Source organism: Lynx canadensis, chromosome C2, assembly GCF_007474595.2.
Source record: "Lynx canadensis isolate LIC74 chromosome C2, mLynCan4.pri.v2, whole genome shotgun sequence".
Lineage (NCBI taxonomy): Eukaryota > Metazoa > Chordata > Mammalia > Carnivora > Felidae > Lynx > Lynx canadensis.
Window position 1 is genome coordinate 38,692,358 of NC_044311.2, and position 24,609 is coordinate 38,716,966.

General features: G+C 38.9%; 1 protein-coding gene across 1 annotated transcript in view; it reads right to left on the bottom strand.

The window, feature by feature from the left end:
- The window catches only part of SLC9A9 (solute carrier family 9 member A9), a 575,498-nt gene that overhangs the window by 271,287 nt on the left and 279,602 nt on the right, over nt 1-24,609 (bottom strand). Inside the window, exons 8-9 of the mRNA XM_030330596.1 lie at nt 22,837-22,942; nt 2,354-2,442 (exon numbers count right to left, since the gene is read on the bottom strand). Of these exons, the coding sequence (XP_030186456.1) occupies nt 2,354-2,442; nt 22,837-22,942 (195 nt within the window). The remainder of the gene's footprint in view (nt 1-2,353; nt 2,443-22,836; nt 22,943-24,609) is intronic.

Consider the following 24,609-nt stretch of genomic DNA (forward strand, 5'->3'; position numbering starts at 1 on the left):
TAATTAAAAGGATTCCTATACTGGAAGTTTCTAAGTATTGGTATAATTTTTTTTTCATTTTTAAAAACTGTGGGTCCTTAAAATGTCTCTAACTGTATCTTTATGATTCCTCTGATTGTAAGAGGGGAAGGGTGACCTTGTAGAGTCCCTGGGGAGGCAGGAGATAGGGTCAGGTCCAGCTGAGCTTGGGACATGAAAAGAGAAAGAGAAGAAAACAATTAACTATTTTAGAGAGCTTTAAGGTAAGTCTTCAAAAACTCCTATTTAGGTTTTGCTAAGATGTCACTTTGGCTTCCCCCACTCCCACTGCCCCAATATCACATCAGATATCTTCAGCACTGATGAGCTTATTATAGAAGATTCTCTGCCTCCATTTGCATTTTGGGGTAGATTATACTTTGGTCCAATTCTTCATTATTCTTTATATCTATACTCCTTACCATATAACCTTGTAGTGCTTTCCCACTGTGGGCTGGTGACCTGCTCAGTCTCTTGACCTTGGGCTCAGGCATGTGATTTTCTTTGGCCAGTAGGATGTGGAAATGTGATGCAAGCAGAGGCTTGAAATGAACTTGCACATTGGGGCTTGTTCTTCTGCTAGGAGAAGAATGACAGACAGGTGGCACTGGCACTGGCACTTGGCACAAGCCAAGCCTACCTTAGACTTAAATCCTGCAGATGTGTGCAAAATAAATGTTTCTTTTTGAATGCCACTGAAGTTAGGTTGTATGGTTGTTTGTTACACAGCAAAAGGTAACTAATACAAATGCCATTTGATCCATGCTCCTCTTCTTTGCCAGAGTGATGTTTCTAAAATGGAACACCACTTATCCTAAAATTACTTTGCTTAAGATACATTAGTGACTTCTTGTTATGGGCTGAATCCCACCCCCCCCCCCAACACCAACTCCCTACCCTTCGTCAAATTCATATGTTGAAGTCCTAACCCCCAATATCTCAGAAAATGACTTAATTTGGAAATAGGGTCATTTAAAATATAATTAGTTGAGTTAAAATGAAGTTATACCAGAATAAAGTGGGCCTCTAATCTAATGTGACTGGTGTCCTTATAAAAAGGGGAAATTTGGAGACAGACACACTCTTAGGAAAAATGTCATGTGAACATGAAGGTAGGGATCAAGATGATGTGTCTACAAGTTAAAGAATAACAAAGATTGCCAGAAAAACACCAGAAGCTAAGAGAGAGGAATAGAACAGATTCTCCTTTACGGCCCTTAGAAGGAAATAATCCTGCTGGCACCTTGATCTTAGACTTCTACATTTCTCAGACAATACTTTTCTGTTGTTTAAGCCACTCCCCATTACCTCTAGGATAAAGTCAAAACACTCTTTCACAAGGTATGAAAGTCCTTTCATAAACTGGTCTCTGGGTTTATCTATGGTTTCAACCCTCACTGTAGCCTTACCCCATTTCCTAGCCACACAGAACTAGTTACAGTGCTTTGATTAACTGCTTCAGAGATTTTGTCCACCCTCAACTTTGGTTTCAAATGCCCTTCATACTGCCTTCCCACCCCCTACTAGGTTCCACATGATTACGTAATTAACTTCTATTTGTATTTCAAGCTTAAGATCAGATATCATCTCTGGAAACTTTCTCTTCACCTTCCCAATTCTAGCTACAAGACGATGCCCTATTGAATGCTCCCCAAACACACTATACAGATATTTCTATCACAGTCCATATCACACTGTGGATAATTAGTTGTTCATTACACATCCTTACCCTCATCAACAGACTTGGTAATGAACATCTTAAAGACAAGGTCATATCCCACATCCTTTTATTCCTAATACCTAGCATAGTGCTTAGCACAGAGGGGCTGTACAGCACATATTTGTGTAAGGAATCTATATCCAAACACATGTGTTTTTGGCATATGGAAGCTACATTCCGCTAGTGTGACAACTGGCAGCTGAGTTTACGGAGTAGCGAAAGCACCCAATTAAAGACCAAACATCACTTCCTTATTCTTCTTCATTTCCTTCTCTCTGTATAACTACCCAATCTCACATGCTTTATAATGCTTTTAGATGTAAGTGACTGTGAATTATTACCAACTGTGGGCCTTTCATCTTCAAGACTGACAGTCTATGTTCCACATTTCTCAGGAGGGAGAGACTATTATAACTATATTTTTGCTTACCAAGAGAATTGTTAATGGTTATCCTGGAGGAAAAAAAAAATCTATAAATATCCAACCTATAATGAAGCCTTAAGCGTACTTTCTTCCTTCGCTAATGAAATTCTTTCCAAGTGCATTGGCAGACTTGCTACATAACCATTACACTGTGAAAAGAGACAAAGCCTGTAGTGAATTTTTTCTTTTACCTGTTTAGTCCTCGTTTTGGAATCCAATGACAGATTGTTGTAGGTATAATGTGCCTGGGTGACTCCACAGAAAAGAACAGCGACTATTCCTGAAATTCAAAAACATACTGGTCAAAACCAATTTTCTCTGCCATCTAAGCCAAAGGGTAGGGCCACCTCAGCTAGACGAAGATGGACTAGGTGTCAGTAGAGCTACTTCTAACAATTACCATGACGTAATAGTCTCTAAAATTAAAAGGATCCTATATTGGGGTATACCTTGCTACTTACTTTAAACATGGGTCTTACAGGATTAACCTAAAGAAAAGTATTAAGAAGTACCTTCTTCTCTTGTCACAAGTTAAAAAAGTTATGCTTGGAGAAACATGAACAAAAGACTATATAATCAACTCTGGGCTTCTCCTAGCCAGTGCCAACTGCTTTTTTTGCATTTTATACTAAATGCTGGCATATTTGCTCAAACATTGGCTTTTCACTGGGTACCCTGATGAACCTGAAGAGGTTCCCATCATACACAGTATTAAAAACCATGAATCACAGACCTAAGAAATCCACAAGGGTTTTGTTGCTCATGCTGATGCCTCTACTTGCCAAGCACAAGAGAAAGGTCCTTGTTTGCCCCTATGCCTCCTTGACAGAGCTGGGAGTTCTGTTAATGCTGCTGAAGAATCACATGAGCACATCCAAGGCACACACTCCTTGCAGGTAAGCTGGTCTGTTCTTGTATGTTTCCAACCCACAGTGGGCTCTCAGCTGCTTCTAGGCTAGCTGCAGGATTTATTTCTTAAGCCATCAGTATACCCAGCTTTTTTTTTTTAATTTTTTAAAATTTAGTTTTGAGAGAGAGAGAGAGAGAGACTGACTGAGCACAAGCAGGGTAGGGGCAGAGAAAGAGGGAGACACAGGATCCAAAGCAGGCCCCAGGCTCTGAGCTGTCAGCACAGAGCCCAAGGCAGGGTTCGAACTCATGAACCATGAGATCATGACCTGAGCCAAAGTCGGCTGTTCAACTGACGGAACCATCCAGTCGCCCCCAGTATACCTAGCTTTAAATGATACATGAAACCATACATACATTAGATGTTTCCTGCGGACAGAGGAGTAGCAACCCTGAGACAGATGTGTCATTTGTCTCTGGGCTGTTATTCTCTGTTATCCCTCCTGAGCTGGGGTATGGAAGTGGTGGGGGTGGCATTCTACTTTGGATTAAATATTCTATTAATTATGGGAAATTGAGCATAGAGGAGGGCTTTGGGAAAAACACAAGATGTAAGTATTCCTCAAGTCAGACCAAGGGGATTGAATTGAATTTCAAGCAGCAGAATCTTTCCAACTAAAAACACTCATAAATTAAATGCTGATGATTCTTAAGAGTATAGAGATATGTGAACTGAATACTGACAATGCAAATGAATCTGCAATAAAGAATTTTAAAGAACCAAGCATTTTGTAAAATGTTTAGACTGGATGCTTCTATTTATACGTCGGTTATTTCTTGTATTGGCTTTGGATAAAATATTGCTATGGCACATTTACCTAGTGCAAGTGCACAAACATTTATATTACTTATTTTCTTTTAATATGCTTCAAAATTTTAGGCAAAAGGATAAAAATGACTAGGAAATTTTGCCAAGAAATATATATGCAGTAAGCATTCTATAGATTTTTGGGTAACTTTTCAGTTTCTTAGCCTCTCCTCAGAAATACTAAGAAAAGGATGCTTACAAAATATTATATGTCACTCTTCACAAATATTCTATTAAAAAACAACCAATACCAGAGAAACTTTTAGGGTACTGAAGCACTTTAGGTACTTGAGGCACTAGGAAGATTGCCATGCATGTTATTTTGTTATCAAATATTTTTCTTTCTTTATTTAAAAACATAATTTATCTCTCTCTGGTGATTCTGTAGTCTGTTGGAGATTTTTCTGGGTGAGGTTTAGCTGACCCTCCCACTGATGTGGAAATGTTTTGATTATATATATTGATTTGTGGAGAAGTGGTGAATAAAAAGGGTGGGAGTACGTGTGGGTAGTGCCTAAATGTATTCTGAGAACAAGTGGTAACAAAGAAGTGTTATAAAGGATAGGGAGGGGATTTAAGATCTGCCGAATGCCTACAGTGAACCAAGAATGCACCATTTTGTAAAAATCATCTTATTTATTGCATTGATTTATTACCTCACAACAGGCTTATCACTATTAACCAGCTCTTCCTACTGTCTTCCCCTTTCCAGTAACAGCATCTCCATTCTTCTTGCTGTTCAGGCCAAAACTCTGGGATCACCCTTTACTTTTCCTCTCTCTGTAAGTCAGTGATTTTGTTGGCTGGTCCTTTGAAACTTACCTGAACCCAGCCACTTCTCAACGCTTCCTCCCCTAACACTCTTTTCCAGGCCACCATCACTTTTTTTTCCCCCCTAGATTACAGATTCCTGATTGGTCCCCCTGTGTCCACTGTTGGACTCTCACAGTCTAGCTTCCATACAGCCAGAGTGATTCTTTGGACAATTCAGATCATGGCAGTCCTCTGTTCTAAACTTTGTAATGGATCCCCATGATGAAAAGGCCCTGTAGGATCTAGTCCTGCCTCCTTCTCCCCTTCCTACAGATCTCTGAGCTCATCTCCCACTATCCTCACCCCTTGCTGTACACTATATCCTTGCTAAGCACGTTCTACTGCAGTGTCTTGAGCTTTTGGTTCCCACTGTTTGGAAAGCTGTTCTTCATATATCCACATGGTTCCCTCCCTCCCTTAAGATGTTACATTATCAGACAGGCCTTCTCTATGCATTCTATAAAAATGGTCCTTCTCATCATTCTCTACTTGCCTATCTTGCTTTATTTTTGTATATTATTCACTGCCACCTAACATTTTCTATATTCATGTGTTTATTTTCTGCTTTCCAGCATTGCAAAGGAAAGCTCATGGAGTGCACAGGGATTCATTGGTCCCTAACCCTTTGAGCAAAGCCAGGCACATGGTAGGCATTCAGCGAGTGTTTGTTGAATAAGTTAATGAATATCCCTATTCCCATGTAACAAGTAAGAAACAAAAGTAATTTACTCAAGGTCACCTTGAAAGTGGCAGAGCTGAGATTCACAATTTCACAAACTCCCTGTGCTTTTCTGCCTATATTAGACTATCTGTGAATGTTTTAAGGTAATCTTAAACCATCTGAAAAAATATCATTTCTGATGTCCCAGGGAAATAGAGATATGAGGATTACATATCTGAGGTGGCTGGATATCTTGTTTTCCCTAGTAGCTTCATTGGTTTTCCTTTCTTTGCCTCCATTAGACTACTAACAGGCAGTGTTTCTGCTAATCCTTTTTTTTTTTTTGTTTTTTTTTTTTTTAGCTCTGTGTATAGATACGTCACACAAACAATGAAAAGTGTACCTATCTGACCAGATGCTTGGTGTTGTAATTAAAACAACTGAGTTGATCTAACCCTTAGTATTAGCTACATAATCATAATTCTATACCTTAGTAATTAATTAACTCACACAAATTACTGTAATTAGTATGACTTTTACAAGCCAAAACATATTTTGAAAATGTCTCATCTAAATAAACCTATTATCTATAAATTCTCTGCCATGTAAGCAAATTCAGAGTTGAGAGTTTTCTACCTTACAGAAGTATATTTTAATTGTCATTATATTTTTGCGTACCTCTGCCTGTTAGCACTAGTTGTACTAGTGTTGTGTGGGGCCCTAGACAACTCTCTTACATGCTCTGCAACTCAGATTCTCAGCTGTACGAGGAGAGGGAGGGGCACCAAGTGCTCTTTGTGCGGGTCAGTAAGCTAGTGTCTCAGCTCCAAACCCAGCCTCTTGTGCTTGCCCTGTGATATGGGCCTGGGACCATGCAGACCACATCTTCCTTTGCCACAGCCTGTTGAGCTCTGCTAATATGAGTCCCAGAGGGAGGCTAGGATGTGAGAAGGGGAAAGGCCTTGCTCCCTTCCTGTTTGCTTGCTGCTCCTGTCAGTTGCATCTCAGCCATGGTTCTTCTCCATAGCTTTTTGAAGTTGGTTCCAGCCTCATAGGCCCCACTCAGAAGTCTGGTTCCCAGCTTCAGCAGTTACCTCTTAGGAAATTCTAGATTTTCTTCCCTTTGCTTCTCCTGGCCCAGGGTTTACACTTGCTTCCTGTAATTACTACCTGTGTTGCCTCAGTGCCCCTGTTCTATTTTTTCAGGTCTCTATCATCTGTATACTCAATCTCCTGCATTAAACTCTGGGCATAGCTAGTTGGTTTCTCTTTTCCTGATGAATCCTGACAAGTCCTCACTTGTGGGTCCCTTCTCATTGTAAACTTTGATGGTTCTCTGAAACTACTGAAGCCATGTCATCTGGAAATAAGATCCAACCTGTATCTTCCTGTTATGACTGGGACAACAGGGGATGTCAATGGCAGCTGTGATGCCATGCCAAGTTCCATTCCTACTTATGGAAGGAATTGACATTTTTAAAAAGTGATGGGAGTTTGAGCCAGTAGATTAGAACAAGAGGCTTGGGGGAAGGGAGTAAGTTAGGCCTAGAACTACTAGAGAGGCATGGGCTATACTTGGACTTGTGTCTTCTGATTTCCAGTCACATGATCTTTCCAAAATATGAGCACTATCCTACAAAGAAGTGACTGCCTTGAAGTGTGAGAAGTTTCCTATGATCTGAAATGTTTGGATTGAATGATTATCTGCCAGAGCTGCTGTGGAAAAAATTTCTTTTCCTAAAGTTTGGATATCCTCCAATTGTGTGGGTCTGTCATTTTCCTATATATTACTTTATTAATTCACTAGGATTAACACCTCAATTTAGTCTTTTTTTGTTTTTTGTTTTTGAATTTTTATTTGTTTTGAGAGAGTGTGGGGAGGGGTGCACAAGTGGGAGAGGAGCAGAGAAAAGGAGACAGAGAGAATCCCAAGCAGGCTCTGCACTGCCAGCACAGATCCTGATATGGGGCTCCATGCCATGAACCATGAGATCATGACCTTAGCCAAAACCAAAAGTCAGACACTGAACCTATTGAGCCACCCACGTGCCCCCCCCCCCGACCCTTTTTTAAAGTTTAGGACAAGGAACTAATACTGATTCCAAATGAATCAGACATTTTTAGTAGAGGCAGCCCAACTTTCTCAAAAGGTAAAGACAAGATAAATTTATAGATTTTCAAATATCCTTTTAAGTTTACACAGGCAATTCTTCTAAAGTAAAATTTTAAAACATATCATTATCATACCTTCTAAGCATAAAAATTTTTTCAAGAGCTATGAGGTTTAAAGATAAACTCAGGAAGTCTCCTGGGTATAGAAAAAAAAAAGTGTTTCTAAATCTTTAGACCACAAACTTTCAGGTCAAAGGACACTGAAAATGGTGAATTCCAATGTCTGTGTCTAAGTGACAGACACAGCTCACCTCAGAGGAACCACTTCCTTTCTTTTCTCTTACTGCTGTTTCTTACCCCTCTGTTTTGCTTGTCCCTCTCATTCCCAGCCTGTGCTTAATTTACAGCGACCCTACTATCCTTCCCATATATCAGAAGCTTCTTGGGGGAGCCTGGGTGGCTCCCTTGGTTGAGTTTCTGACTCCTAATTTCAGCTCAGATCATGATCCCAGGGTCATGGATGCAGCCCCAAGTCGGACTCTGTGCTGGCAATGTGGAGCCTACTTAAGATTCCCTCTCTTTCTCTCTCTGTCTCTGTCTCTCTCTCCCTAAGCTCCTTTCCCCTACTCACCCTGTCTCTTGCTCTCTCAAAAAAAAAAAAAAAAAAAAAAAAGAAAGAAAAGAAAAGAAAAGAAAAAAAAGAAAAAAGGAGCTTCTTGATCCCACCTGAAAGCTCAGGTGGCCTGAGCATCTGTGGCCTGAAGCATCTGAATTTGGCAAGAGAGATTTCAGAACTTTACCTAATGCCTCTGGAATGTTAATCTACATTTGAATCACCTGGAAATCTTGTTGAAATGCAGATTATGGGTGTGCCTGGGTGGCTCAGTCCTTAAGTGTCTGATTCTAGATTTCAGCTCAGGTCAGGATCTCACTGTGTCTGAGATCCAGCTGCACATCAGGCTCTGAGCTGACAGTGTGGAGCCTGCTTGGGATTCTCTTTCCCCCCCACCCTCTCTGCTACTCCCTCACTTGTGTGCGCACTCCTTCTCAAAATTAATAAACATTTAAAAAATGCAGATGCTGCTTCAATAGGCTGGGAGTGGAGCCCATGATTCTTCATTTTATACTACCAGGGATATCTGTGCTACTGGTCCTAGCATTGCATTTTGAGAAGCAAATCTCTGACCAACACTTTGGCACTAAGTATCAATTAATTCACTTTTGTTGTGGCTTGGTTTTGACCTTGTACCGTCCAAAATGTCTTTTGCTAACTATAAAAAAAGTTTTAAAATTCTATATCTGTATTTTAGTCTCCATTTTTATTCACGTAACTTTCTAGAATTGACATGATTCTATGAAGTAATTTCAGTTTCATGGACATTTAAGGAGTTTAAAATTTTTTCATTTTGGGGTTATTTATTTTTAATCCCAGCAATACTAGAATGTGAAAAGAAATTACTTGCATGGAATAAAATTGATAGTATATTTTACTATTAATAGTTCAATAAATCTTTCCCCCTCAAAGAAAAAGCAAACAAATCAAATTCTTTGATCACAATGTTATAAAATTGGAAGTTAACAAAACCATACCTTAAAAAATGTATCCATTAGGGCTTTTAAACTATATTCTCCTAGATGAAATTGAAGATGAAATCAAATTTGAAATTTTAGCTCATGTAAAATAAACAGCAATAAGTATAGAGTAAATTCTTTTTTTTTTTTAATTTTTTTTTCAACGTTTATTTATTTTTGGGACAGAGAGAGACAGAGCATGAACGGGGGAGGAGCAGAGAGAGAGGGAGACACAGAATCGGAAACAGGCTCCAGGCTCTGGGCCATCAGCCCAGAGCCTGACGCGGGGCTCGAACTCCCGGACCGCGAGATCGTGACCTGGCTGAAGTCGGACGCTTAACCGACTGCGCCACCCAGGCGCCCCTAGAGTAAATTCTTTATCAACACCAATGAGATAAAACCAGATTACTTAGAGGAAAGTTTACAGTCTTACATGCTTTCCATTAGGAAAAAGGAAAGGAAAGGAAAGGAAAGGAAAGGAAAGGAAAGGAAAGGAAAGAAAAGAAAAGAAAAGAAAAGAAAAGAAAAGAAAAGAAAAGAAAAGAAAAAGAGAAAAAATGGACTGTTTACCTCACGAAGCTAGATAAGAGACATAACAATGGACCCAAAGAAAGTAGAATTAAAAACCTAAAAAAAAAAAGAAAAAAAAAGAAAAAAAAGGAAAAAAGAAATAGTCAAAGAGAACATACAAAAACTAGATTTGGTCAGTAAAATTAAGAGTTCTAGGGGTGCCTGGGTGGCTCAGTCAGTTAAGTGTCTGACTCTCGATTTTGGCTCTGGTCATGATCTCAAAGTTTTGTGAGTTTGAGCCCAGCATCAGTCTCTATGCTGATGGTGCAGAGCCTGCTTGGGATTCTCTCTCTCCCTCTCTCTCTCTGCCTCTCCCCTACTTGTGCTCTCTCTCTCAAAATAAATAAGTAAACTTAAAAAAAAAAAAAGGATTTTTAAAGTAACCGTATGGTTCATGCCCCTCAGGGCTTGGGGTCCATCAGGGCTTTATCCTGCCCAGGTACCACTCACTCTCTGTTCATGGCTGCAGATAGAAAAAGAGTAATGTTGGCCAATGGCTTCACTCATCTAAGAGACAATTTTTCTTATTTGAATAGCACCCATCTGTCTTACAGGTCTGTTCTGAGTATAAAGCCATATGATGGATATTAACATGCTTCATAAATTAAACATTAATAAGTAAGTACATGTAAGGTTTTACTACAATTACTAGAAGTAGATGAAAGGAAGAAGACATGAAAAGAAGGAATAACTTAGAGAAGCTCATTCCATGGATAGACACAACAATACTTCTGGTTTAATAAACTGCTGGGGGAAGAAGTACAAAGCCTCTAGTACATGTCTTGCATATTCTATGCCCTTAATCATTATTTATTGCCATCTCTTCCACAGTAACTCCTGCATCAAGGAAAAACAAGTGAAAATGTACTCCTTATTCCTAGTAATCCAAACTTAGACTATTCTCAGTAATACTACAGTGAAGGTACCAGATTTTTGCAAGTTACCTTGGGTGTCTGCTATCATCTACTCAAATTCTATTAGTCTACTGAGGTCATTCAATGAGCAAAGCACAGGTTATGGCTATGGGGGACACAAGGATGAATAAACCTGGTCTGACATCCCAAGCAGCTTTTTATCTCCTAACAGAGACAGCATGTATACAAAGACATCTAATAGCAGGTATAATGTAGTAGGAGACAGGAAAACAGAAATCCTGAGACGGTGTGATTTCTTTTGGGCTGTGGTAGGTGGAAGAGACATGGGGAAAATTTCCCTAAAAGATGCAGAGGCATTAGGGCTTTGAAAGATAGAAAGAGTTTGATGATGCAGGGTCAGAAGTAAAGAAATCAAGTGAGTGAAGAGGGCGAGGTAGGAGACCGTGGAGCAGGTATGAGAAGCATGCAGCTTACCTGCACACTTAGGTTTTACTCCATCATAGGTTAGGAAATAAATACAAATTGAGTTTATTAATTATATTTTTCTAAATAAAAAATACAATAAAAGAAACCGTTATTACACTGTATTCTTAAAATGGTCAAACTAATTACTATAAGCATAAAAGCATTTAATTTACATGTTTCATTAGTCCTGGCATCCATAAAAATGTGAAGCCTCCAGTATGCCCATCCTGTGCAGGAAAGTATTATTTCATTTTCCTTTGCAACAAAAGTAAAAACCGGTCATTCTATTTCCATCTCTGCTGCAAAAACAAGCAGTCACTAAATGCAACTGCTATGTTGCCTGCCTAAGATCTTGGATTCAAGTTCTATTTACGGGGTCCTGTTGCAATGACGAATGGAATCAAGTACATATATCTGGGTCCACAGGGGGTGGAACATGCTCAAAAAATATCTGGGATCTAAAATAAAAAGGAATTCTGAAAGAAATCAAGAAGTGGCCTAGAGAAAATAATAATACTTTCTGACTCATGTGTATACACAAGATTGCCTTTCACTGCACGGTGAGACTACAGTGGTGTACAAGATCCCTAAAGGGCTGGCTGCAGGGGCTCATTTATGCAATTTTAAACAAGAACGAGAACCAATACTTTATGACACTAGCTAAAAGAGCTGTTTGAGAAACCACAAAGAGGTACACAGTTAAATTCAAATTAATTGGCAAGCAAAGAAATTTAGGGAACAGCATGAGGAGGTCTGTAATTCTCTGGGAAAAAATAATGATTCTGCTGGCAAGTAAATTCTTTCCATTGAGATCAGTTTTCATAGGACAATTAACACTTTCTGGTTAATGGAGTGACGTGTACACTGTTCCCCTTGATTCCCACTCTTGGACCCTTTCAGAGAGCATTAGTCCTACTAAATATTGTATATGTATATGTATACATGTATACATAAAACATATGCTTACCTGAGCAAGATTCAGTGTGTGGTTGTAAATCATATAAGGAAAAATGTACTGGGTTGGACATCAAGAGACCTGGGATGTGGTCACAGTTCATCCACTTAACTAGGTGGCTGACTTGTGCAATTTAGATTCATTGCCTGGTCCATTGTCTTCTTCTCAATGAATTCAAGAAGATGGTATTCACCAAATTGGAGTATATAAGAAAACACATTGAAATATGGAAGAAAATATAAAAACTTCATAGTTTTTAATTAGAATTTTTGTGTATTCTCAAGTATGTAAGTACCTTTGTGGGCAAACAATTATGCTTGTGTGCAGACAGGTGCATGATAAAGCTATTTTATTTTATTTTTTTGCCAATAAGTGTCAAGAAACGCTGACAAACACTGCTCTAGATGACCTCTAAGCACTTTCTGGTCTTAAATATCTGTGATCTGAGTGGTTCAGCTTTTACATTTGCTTCAAGGTCTGTGTATATGGATTGAAGAACTACATGGGGCTCCAGAGCTTCACTGTGACTTCCTGTCAACTAGATTACTGGGTGTCTCCCTAGATCTCAAGGACTCGGTCTACACTCCCTCTTTGTATCACCCCCGAACTCCCATAACAGTGTCCACAGACATCAGGCACAGAAATGTAGGTTGGTCAGAAGAAAGAATCTCTGTTTCAAAAAACATTTATCTGCTTTGAAAAGAGAATCAAGAGAAATTAGTTTTTGATCCTCACATACAAATAGATGTTTTTCTAGACTTATTAGTGGCAGGTCCATTTTCTTCTAATATTTAAATTTTCTTATTCAAGAGTATCTTCACCTATAGTCTGTTACTGATAACATTATTCAGTAGTTCTTTTTTCATTAAAAGTTGATGAAGCCCTCAGATACAAAAGCGGAAAAACAAACGTCTGTCACAAGGAGCACGATTTTCTTTGACATTAAATGCAGACTTGAGGGGTTTCTAAGAGTGAAGAATATTGCATTTTTGGACAGGAAATATTGATTATATTATCAGAACACAGAAAGAGAGTGAGAGAGAGAAAAAAATGTGTCTTGCTCTCAGATGGTACTCTGAGGGGTTTTAAAGTTGATGGGTTATTTTTCCATGCCATACTTTTATTTGTTTTTGATCTAGTAAAAAGAGACATTTCTGACAGGTTTCCTACCACCACTGCTGAACGTGAACCTGGAACTGAGAAGTCAAAGATTTAACGAAATGGAAAACTCCTTCAGGGAATATGAAAGATTCCAAGTTTCCAAAGAGTACGATTACTGTCTAGTTCACCATATTTGGCAACACCACAGTTGGCAGATTAATCATGAGTCTGTGGAATACAAGGACATCAATACAGAAAACAGCATGAATCTATGTTCTTATTTCTGTTTTTTTCCAATGCAGTATAGGCATGCATTTAAGAGTTAGTTCCTGTCTATGTTACAAGGTTTATAAATTTCCATTTAAAACAAAAATATCCTTCAAAATGTAGCAGAGGGTATTTATGCAAATTAAACTGAGGTCTGGAGAAGAAGAAAAACACTTTTTCACTTATATCTCTGGCATTCCATCTCAAGCATTGGTGTTCATCAAGCTTACCCTCTTTTCAGTTTTCATTTCCTTGGAATCAGCTAGCACATTTGCACCAAAGTCACTTAAATCTCTAATGAACAATGTCACTCAAGATTTCCATGTCCAATTGCCCACTATACCCTTCTATGTAGTTTCCACATTTCTGTAGCATCTAGGAGACTTTTGAATGAAGTAATTTTTGTTTGTCTCTTTCTGTTGCATGTATATTCCCCATTTTGGTGAAATAAACCATTGATCCAGTTGATATAGGGACTTGGAGTTATCCTTGACTCTTCTTTCTCCTTCACCTACATGTTACATATTTGTGCCATCTATTTTGTGACAATTTTCTACATGCCTATGAAGAAAATGGGTTTTGTAAAAGAACTTTCTTTTTTCCCCCCTATGCCTACTGGGGTCATGAGGAGACATTAAACATTGACTGAAAACATTTACACTGAAGAAAGCAGGGGTAAATTTGTCCACTACTCAAGTTACATGTGCAAGGCTGTTTGAATATTGAAATGATGAGCTATTCAGTTCAAGAAAGTGCAGCTGTGAGTTAATGAGTTATTTATGAGGAGATGCACTTTACACCTGTGTTTATTGAGATGGCAACATTGCGTGTTTGCCCTTGGTTCAGTGTGGTTAACTAAGCCCCTTGAGAATTTTGGGTGCCTATTACTACAGTTTGAATGCCTAATATTCTGAGCCTCCAGGTTTTATTTTTTGGCTTGGAAAACACTCATTTGTTTTTAGTGCACCTCATGTGTTAGTGAATTGTTGCCTAATTAAATGGATTCATGTGGTTCTGTCAATATGAAAGCATGAGCAGTTTTAAGCAAAGAGATGTCAGCTAATGACATGTCCTTAGAAGCAAAAACTGGCCAGATATGTTTTAAGAAACAATTCACACCAAGTCCCCTCCCAGTGATTTGTTTTATTTACTGAGATCCAGAAATATATTTTCCACCAATTCATGCAATGCATCACTGGCAAGCCAAATGGAACACATCCACCTCTAAGCTAAAGCCTTCTTAAGAGTTTCAGACAAATTTTTGCCAAGCTGAGAGAGGATGGAGGTAAGAAGTAATGAGCCAACTTACTTAGATCAAGTAAAGTCTCAACATGTCCAGTAACAGTCACTTCATTTGGTAATCTTTCTTCCTTGTCTATTGTAAATGAGAAAGACTTTCCCAAGTTCTCCTTTTCCTGACTACTTACCCTATAAAAGCCTTTCAAGAACTGACCTGACAGATAAGCAGAACCTTAGCTTCCAAGCTTCAACTTTTCCTTATCATGACGATGTAATTAGGTCCTTGTCATTTGAGACCAACAAGAGAACATGACTGGGTGATGGGCTTGAGATGAATTAACTGTTTATGTTGTGCCTGATGTTTTTGTGTGTTGAGTGCTGCCTTCAGACATCCTGGTTAATTCCTTCGTAAATGTGCCAGAGCATCATTTGTTTTCACCCTTCTACATTTAAAAAGTTTTTCAGAGTTTCTTACTCTCTAGAATCAGACTGCAAAGCCCAATAGCATTACTTAGTAATCAGGAGTTGTTTTTTTTTTCTTTCAGATTTTTACATTTTTTTTTTTTTTGTAGATGGAGATGATTCTAAGGTGAGTAAACAGCAAACTATACCGTTTAACTTTTTGTATGAGAAAATGAGGTGTGCCAGTGGCCTTCCTCCCCCTCCTTTGCCTTCAGTGGATATAAAATATGCCTTAGGAATCTAAAAATGGAACCTGCTTTTATTACAGCAGTGCCCGGAAGCAGAGAAATCATTAGACATGGTGTCAATGTTGCCATTAGAAATCATACTCTTCGTGTGTTTAATGACAGTCCCTGTAAGTTTGCTTCTGGCAAAAACCTGACCCCCAAAGCCTCAGCTGGGAAACAGATTATAAAAATGAATTCTCAAACAACCTGTCCAGCTGTGCTTTTTGGTTATCTTTATAAACTGAAAAGCAGCTTCTATCACAGGATTCAATTCCATTAGAGATTATGCTATAAATAATACTGCCAAATTATTTTCAATATTCAATTTAAATAATGGCTCAGTAACCTAATGACTTTTAGAAAATAGAACTCTGCACAAGAAAAATTCTACCTGATCAGAAATTAGGTATGCATGTGTATCGGGTACCTCATAGAGAGAACACCTTGGGGTCATGTATTTACTCAAAAGCCACATTTTGTACCTGTACAATGTCTTTCCATTACAAAATAATAAAATCCTTTTACCTTAGCAGTAAAGAAAATTGAGATACCAGTGGATAGGATGACTTATCCCAATCCCTCAGCAAGTGAGCCAAAGAGCCAGAAACCAGAGACATATCCCTAAGTGGCTGATTTTGTAAGTTGAGTGGACACATCCATATACATTCTCTTCTTTCTATGCTCTCCTGGCTTGAAAGAACTCCCTAAAGTCCATTTCTATCTACATACTCCCATTCTCTAGAAAGACTTCTTCCTTGCATTTGACATTTTGCCCAGTCTTCCCAAATGAAAGTTTTCTCAAACTACACTTGTATATTTCCAACAGCAGAGAACCAAACTTCTGGCTAATAGAAATCAGAACATTCATTTGCATGTCTAAAAGCCACTTGTTTCTATAAAACTAAGTTCTTCTATATGACTATTGAACACTTGCAGGTGCAATTTCCAAGTGACTGAGATGAGGCGGCTGCAAATGTGGCCCTTGAAGTAAAAGATAATCAAAATAAATCAAATGATCATCATCAAATTAGTAACAACTGAAAGTGAAAGCAGAAGATGTGGTAATGAGCAAGCTCCCCTCACACTGGAGTGTTCATAATGAGTCTTATAAGAAGCTGAATTGAAAATGATAATGAACACTGTGCAAACTGTCTTTAAAAGCTTGATCCTTTTTGTTTGCCTATGACTGTGCATCTGGCATAAGAGGGTCCCAAGTGTCCTAGCCTAGAGGCTGCGCTGTCTTTGAGCCTCTTTCCCTTCTGATCTGTCACCAAGTTATTCAGTTTCTTTTGTGGAAATACATCATGGATAATTCCTTCCCTTGTACCATTTAGGTTTCTTTGTTTGCAAGCAATAAACACTGATTCTGGCTACTGTCATCAGAAAAGAATTTATTGGAGGGAAGAGTGATAGCTCTGAGAAAAAATGTACAAAGGCAGCCCCAGGAATCTTTGTCAGGAATAAATAGGGGGTTTCAATAGGGCTTTGCTGTTGGAAAGAACAGGTGCCAACAATCATACATCCTTCTATCTCCCTTAAAGGATCACATCCTAGGCAAAGAGTGTCTGATTGACCTTGCTTCAGATGTCCCTATTCTCTTTGGCAGGGGAGGCTGGGACACTTTGATCAACAAGATGGTATCTGCTGAAGGAGGGGTAGTTTTCTAAGCAACAACAGGATGCTATTACCAGTGAAGAGGAGAATGGGTGATGGTAGCCCAAATCAATGTATGTCTATTATATTCCTCTCAACTAGGCTCTTGTTTCCTCAGGTCTATATATCTGTATTTTAACTTAATAGTGAAGCAAACGAAATTTCTGATTAGTGTGATTTCTGATATATTCTTTAGTTGATGTATAAATCTGCTCTGGAATATACTGACCAGTGGACATATACAATCTTTAAGAATGTTATCAGGCACAGGTCACTCATTACCTTATAAAGCAATCTGTTATTCAGATTTTGGAAATTTTTCCTCTTGTTGAGCTAAAATCATTCATTCAATTGCTGAAAAGATAGTGAGTGCCCAGAAGGCTTCAGTCATACTCTTGGTGCTAATACAGCCCTCACAGATCTGACAGTCTGATGTAACTTTGGCCTATCAATCCTAATTCTACCCATTAGCTCTAGTTCTAGATTTCAGAACTACAGGGAATAGATTGAATAGCCTAGTGAAGTCTAGATGCACATAAACAAACAGTAGCCGTTAAAAACTATAACGGAAGAAGTTTTGATTCATCCGCATACCCTCCAATATAAGATAGTTTAAAAAGTACTTAAGAAGAAATCTGTAGTTGGAGTGTGACGACAACTATAAAAATTTACTAAGGATCATAAAAGATGACTTGAATAAATGGAGAGATGTAACATATTCCTGGGTGGGAAGACTCAGCATTGTAAAAACACCACTTCTCAAATTAATCTAAAAATTTAATGCAACCACAATCATAATCCCAAAGTTATTTTCTGCTTGAAACTTAACAGTTACTTTCAAGTCCATCTGGAATAATAGAGACGTGAGTATAGCAAAGAAGCTCTCGGAAATGAGGAAAGGGGGTGAGGGATGGAGCTACTAGATAGTAAAATGAACAATGAAGCTGTAAAGGGTAAATTTTTTAAGTTTCTGTTTTTACGTTTATTTTGAGAGAGTGTGCACGTGCGAGAGAGAGAGAGAGAGAGAGAGCTTGCACCACTGGGGGAGGGGCAGAGAGAAGGAGACACAAAATCCCAAGCAGGCTTCAGGCCATCAGCACAGAGCCCAATTCAGGGATTGAACTCATGAACTGTGAGATAATAACCTGAGCCAAGATCTAGAGTTGGACGCTTACCTGACTGAGTCACCCAGGCACCCCTGAAATTATCAAAACAGTGAAGACCAAAATCTCAGTGGTACAATAGAAAGCCCAGAACCTGCATAGACATTTATGTACCTACAGACATGGACATTATATCATAAATACATAGGTTACACTTGAAGGGTGTTAGGGTGAATGGATAACCTTCTAGGAAGATGATCAAGTCCCTACTATATCCTGTACTACATATCAAAACAAATTTCAGTTGGATTCCAATGCAAAAATAAAATTATTAACAGAAAGTACATATTATCATTAGTAAACACTTGGGCTTTCCATGCAAAAATTAATAAAATCTTAGGCTTTTTAAGGAGGAGATAAAATTAACCACATAAACTTAAAAATGTCCATACTATCTTTTTCCTTTACTAAGCAAACAAAATATAACATATTTAAAAGATAAAACCACAAATTGGAGAATATTTATAGCTTATGTGACAGTCAAAAGGTTAATTTTTTAAAGAAATAAAAAGTTTCTAAAATTCAATGTGACAACCATAAGCATCTCAGTAGGAAAAAGGACTAAGGGCAGAAATAGGTAGTTCACCAAAGGAGAAATATAAATTGCCCATGACATGAAACTAAAATGCTTTCTTTGGTACAAATATAATAAATGTAAATCACAATGAAATGGAGGCTGATTATCAAATTAGCAAGGATGGGTAAGATTTCGTATGGTAAAGATGTAAGTAAATGAGGTCTCTTTCATTGTTTGTGGAAGTATAAAGGGTTACAAATTTTCTGGAAGATAATTTGGATGAATTTTTCCAAGACATTAAGATTTTGGCCTTCCTTTTAACCCAGTAATAGAAATGAATACATCAGTCTATAAGGATGATCATGGCAATCGTATGTATAATACTGAAAAGTATAAACAATCAAAAGGAGGGGAGAATAATTATGGCAAGTTAATAGGATATCCTATTAAGCATCCATTAAATAATAGAGAAGAATATCATGAAAAATAGTCACTATAAATTCTTGAGTGTAAAAAGCAAGTCACTTCAAACTTAAAAAGTATAATTATATTATGCATGAATGTATATATTTAATTAAATGTATGTATATGCATATAATTAGATGCATATAATTAGATGCATATTAACAATAGTTATTGAGTAAGAAAACAGGTAATTCAAATATCATGTCCTTCTGTGAATCTATACTTTCTAAATTTTCTATAATGTTTATGTATTAATTTGGTAGAAAAACAGACATACTTTGTTTAAAGTAACAGAAATCCTTTTTTCAAAAGAAATCTTATGTGAAAACCCAATTGATGGAACCAATAAAAGGGATAGTGTAGGGATGACAAGCCTAGCACCCTGCTCACTTGGTGGGCATCCTGGAGCACCACTTTGAAATGTCAGGGTTGGGGGTATTCTGCTGAGAAACCAGTGCATGTAAGCACCATCCCTAGGACCTACATGATGGGTTGTTCATGAATGCAGACAAGGCCCCAGGATTGCTGGTTACCTCCATGGTTACTCATCAACTGTTTATAATAGCTTATTCCACTTAGTTCCTTATATTTGTTGTCACATATTCATTTGTTATACACTTTTTAGAAAGTTTTCTAGATTTTAGCTTTGCAATATCTTAGTTTACTTGTGGATTAGAACTAAAAGGATTGTATCATTACCAGAAATAACATTAGATAATTATGTTTTTATTATTATTATTTTAATGTTTATTTATTTTTGAGAGACAGAGAGAGAGAGAGAGAGAGAGAGAGACAAAGCATGAGCAGGGGAGAGGTAGAGAGAGAAGGAGACACAGAATCTGAAGCAGGCTTCAGGCTCCAAGCTGTCAGCACAGAGCCTGGAGTGGGCTCAAACTCACAAACTATGAGATCATGACCTGAGCCAAAGTCAGACACCTAACTGATTGAGCCACCCGGTGCCCACCTTTAGATAATTATAATTTGATGCCGCTCTCTCAGATTTTCTTTGAAGTTGGTCTGAGAAATTACTACATAAAGAATACATGTTCATCTTCCCTAAACTATTATTAAAAATATTGTCCCCTTTGGTGTTCAAAGGTCCCTTATACAGGGATACATGTGATAAATTCTCCTAAAATTTTAGTACTGGAAAAAAGTTTGCCCATTTTTACAAATAAGTATGATTTCCTTTTATAATGTTGTATTATTCCTGTATAACTCATCATCTTTCCCTTTTGGCTTTGGCTGCCAGAAAGCCCAGAGTAATTATTTATTGCCAAACCACAGCAATGAACAGCTGTCTAATTTTGCAGAAAAACTCTATCCCAAAGCACTTGAGTATTTACTCTCAACTAAATGGTCCCATGATATGCATGGCTCATGTTATGAACTGTCTCAAATCCAATCTGGAAATAGGCAAGGATTAAATAATAAACAAACAAACAAACAAACAAACAAACAAACAGACACATTAGTAATTTAGACTAACCGGGCTTGGTATTTGGCAGTAGAAAATGCTTACACCTAGAGTTTGGTTTGTATCAAATACTTGTTAGGCACATTGCTTAATCTGGAGTACTTCTCTGACGTGAGTGTGTTCTTGGGTGCAGCTGTGGACATTTGGGTCTTTCCACTACCATGGCCCACACATACATTCACCCATCCCATGAGGTGGTCTGTGTGGCATCCAATAAGGATATCAGGTAGAAAAGGGTGGCAAAAGAGAAATGGACAGGTAAACCAGCAATCTGTACAAGGACTATAATCTTTTAAGTAGTTACTAGAACAAGATCTTGCTGAAATGGATCAGAAACTAGAAAGACAATTTTCACACATAAAAACAAACAATTTTTAGGTATTGGTGTGTGTGTTTATTACAATGTTCAAAAGTAGACTTCAAAATAGCAGGTGAGTTAAGAGATTTCTTTACCTTTCTAGAAGGTCAAATATGTATTCTTTTTTTTTTTTCAACGTTTATTTATTTTTGGGACAGAGAGAGACAGAGCATGAACGGGGGAGGGGCAGAGAGAGAGGGAGACACAGAATCGGAAACAGGCTCTAGGCTCTGAGCCATCAGCCCAGAGCCTGACGCGGGGCTCGAACTCACGGAGTGCGAGATCGTGACCTGGCTGAAGTTGGACGCTTAACCGACTGCGCCACCCAGGCGCCCCGGTCAAATATGTATTCTTATTGTTAACCTTGCTTACCTTTTACAACATGTTGAGTAGTGAAAAGGGCATAGAATCTGGAGAAAAGGGAACCAGAATTATTTTGAATGGCTGATGTAAATTTTTTTTACCTTCATTATTTTAAGGGACACAATTGATCTTTTTCTCTGGAATGAATAAGCTCTTTAGCAACCTCCCTACCAACAGTGGAAAGCACTAACATAACATTGTGTTGTGATGATTTGGATATAAGGGCCGGTAGGGTGGACTCTGGTAATGTAGCCTTGGTATACACTACCCTAAGAACTGGCAGGGTGGCTGTCTGCATCAGCAACAGACACCTTCAGAGTTGTGGGGAATAGCTTGGCCCCTGTGACTCTGCAGTAAGTTGGGTCAGCTCTCCAGAACAACAGGTTATCATTACAAGAAAGATGTGCCAAGCATTTCACAGGAGAGCCAATACCAATCTATGACCAAGTGGACCAGGCAGGCTCCTGAGACACCAAATATCTTCCTTCTCATGAGGGCTTGCCTGATATTCCACAGATGGAATTTCATTCAAGATAGCAACGCTTCATGCCCAAGAGCCTAACTGTGGAATCAAATCTCCTAGTTTTAAATCTCAGCTCCATCACTTACTGTTGGCTGAGTGGCCTGGGTGTAGGCCCTAACTTTGAGTCCTGTGAATGAGCAAGGATGTGCATGAAAGGCGGTTAGCTAGCACTTGGCTCATGGTACACCTTCAGTATATGTCAACTTTTATTATTATTTAGACTTAAAGTACCACCTAATAAAATGCAAATAGCCAGAGAGGCATACCTTGTTACCAGTGAATACTTGGAGTGGGGTGAAGAATCTCACCACTTGAATGTCAATTAAGATGACAACAGTAGGAAACAGCAAGGGATCAAGGGCTGAAACCTGGGAGAAGCAGGGAACTAGGCCAAAGGAGAGAAACAGCTTTGACATTTTGCTCAGAGCCACAGTGATTCTTCTACACGGAAAGGCACCCAATCGTTGCAGCTATCCAAGCGCAAATCCTTGCTGTTGCAGAAAGGCAATCTAATTGCCAAATCCAGATCACAGGATCCATGGCCCTTGGGACATTAGGGACTGCCCCTTTCTCTATTAACTGCTCTGCCTCAGAGGATTCTATATATAAACTTTCTATGGTAAGAGATATTAAATTGTAGAACTGCCACGTTAGCTCTTTGTTTTCTGTATGCAAAGATTCTCAACGCTGATGTGGGTGGAAATGTGCACGCCCTGGGCCGGCTGCCTCTACTGCCTACTTGCTGTTAGCAGCCAATGGAAAACCACCACCCTTTTCTATAAAGCACTTGTGCACCCCTTCACGTTGTGAGTAGACTTCCATTTGTAAAGTCGTCCATCACCTCTATAAATCAGTCATTTGTAGATTTTAACATACCCTCCTGACCAGTGACAGAGAAGAGGAAATAGCATTTTGGAGGCTTTCCGTTAAGTTTTTGCATACGAAATGGATGAGTTATTATCCTCCCCCCTCCCCCAGGGTACCGAGCAAAGGCTGATTCAGACACAAACCCATCTTGGAGAGAGTCCATCGCACCTCCTGCTGGGTCAGGCAGGCATACGCATGGGAGCACATACACATATCACGCATCCAATTTGCTGTGCAGAATGCAGCACTGACCTGTCAGGCCGGCAGCCTCAGCAGACAGGAAGGCGCTCCAAGACAGGAGGAAAAACAGGCCTGTTTCCAGCATAGGGAACTCACACAGCTTGGTAAATTTGGTCAAGTGACAAAGACACGTTAAGGGAAACAAATGCTTTGAAAGCGAAATCTCCTCCTTGGCTGAGGAAAACTAATCTCGTTGTGATCGGTTTTGAAGAAGAGCACTGATTTTCAGACCTGACTGGGAGGCTGTAGGTCTCACTGGGACTGCTTTGAAGGCCAGCATGAGTTTCATGCCTCACTGGGGGCTGAACACTCCAGTAAAAATGCAAACCTGTGTTCCAATTTAAAAAAAGGTGTCTTACTAAGAAGATAAAATCACCTAACTGTGGGTACAAAACCTCCTGAATTTGGCCTTGGTCCTTGGGGTGTGCCTCTCGGGAGCCTGCAGCAGATGAGGCAAAACAAAGCCATGGAAAGTAAAGCAGGGTGAGGTGCTTCAAATACGTCAGCACCAAAGGAGGTCACTGCTCCCTGGAGAGCCATAAGCCGTGGACAGATCACCTTAAAGACTCCTCTCCTGGGGATGGAAATAGGATCAGAGCAACATTCACATTCAGTGATAGGGAAGATACCCATGCCATCTTAGTATAAGTAGGCTAGGGGAAAAAGTATATCATTTCTAGGTCAGGCAAGAAGCCCTTTGGCAGGCGATGGTTCATTCTGGCTGAGATGACAGTTGGTCAATAAATAGCCTATAAATTACATATAGAGCAAAGGCATAGTGACCCAAATCATGCAGGGAAGGGATTATAGGAAGATGATTAGGAATAGGTGATCGATGGAAAAGGGTCACATTGCAACTATGCCTACAGTTAGGAAAAAAAAAAAAAAAAAAAAAAAGCCCTCACAAATAAGGATATGTTATGTGGCATTTTTATGCTTCAAGAAAAAAAAAAATCTAAAGAGATTCCACATTAAGAGATGTTTAGCAGTAGGGCAGGGAAGCGAAAAGCATGACCCCTGGGGCAGAAGATCAAGGTCTGAATTTTGGCTTTGCTAGTTGCTGGCTGTGTGATTTCTGAGCAATATGTTAACCTCTCTGAGCCTCATTTCTATCCTATGTGAATTATCTGCACCAAGTGTGCAGAGTAAAATGAGATGAATATTTAAAACGTTTTTGCAAAGTTTTAGAAAGCACAAAATGCCAAGGATAAGCAAAATAACACCATGGTTGGGAGTGTAGCCTTTGGAAGCCAACTCCACTTCACTGTATCAGCTTCTTTGCCATGCTCCATAGCCATTTTGTATCTTGGTTTCCCTGTCTGAAAATGGGGATAATCATGTAACCTACCTCCTAGGTATATAAACCAGTCATTATGTGTTAAGAGTGCTTGGTATGCAACAAGGAATATATAAATTTTTCTATTAGTGTGATTTAAATTAATTCATTCTGTAAAACATCTTTCCTGGAATCAGATTCAGTAAACACCTAGGAGCAATTCTTTATCTGGTAGAAAACATGGGCTGGACCCTTTTCCAGCAACCCTTCTTGTGACTTGGAGGGTAGGCTTTGTTTTTAATGGGGTTTGTTCTTCTGAATTCCCTCTTTTACGTTATCGTAGAGAAGGCTTAGGCCACTTTGAGTAACGGTATATCAAATGGACATAGGACATTCTTCTCTTTCAACCTTGTCCAGAAAGTAATTCAGTTCTGGGTCAAGACCCCAGCTTGCATAGAGTCCAGGGACCTATGCCCTGAGGAGCATTGCCTCATTATGGACAATGTATC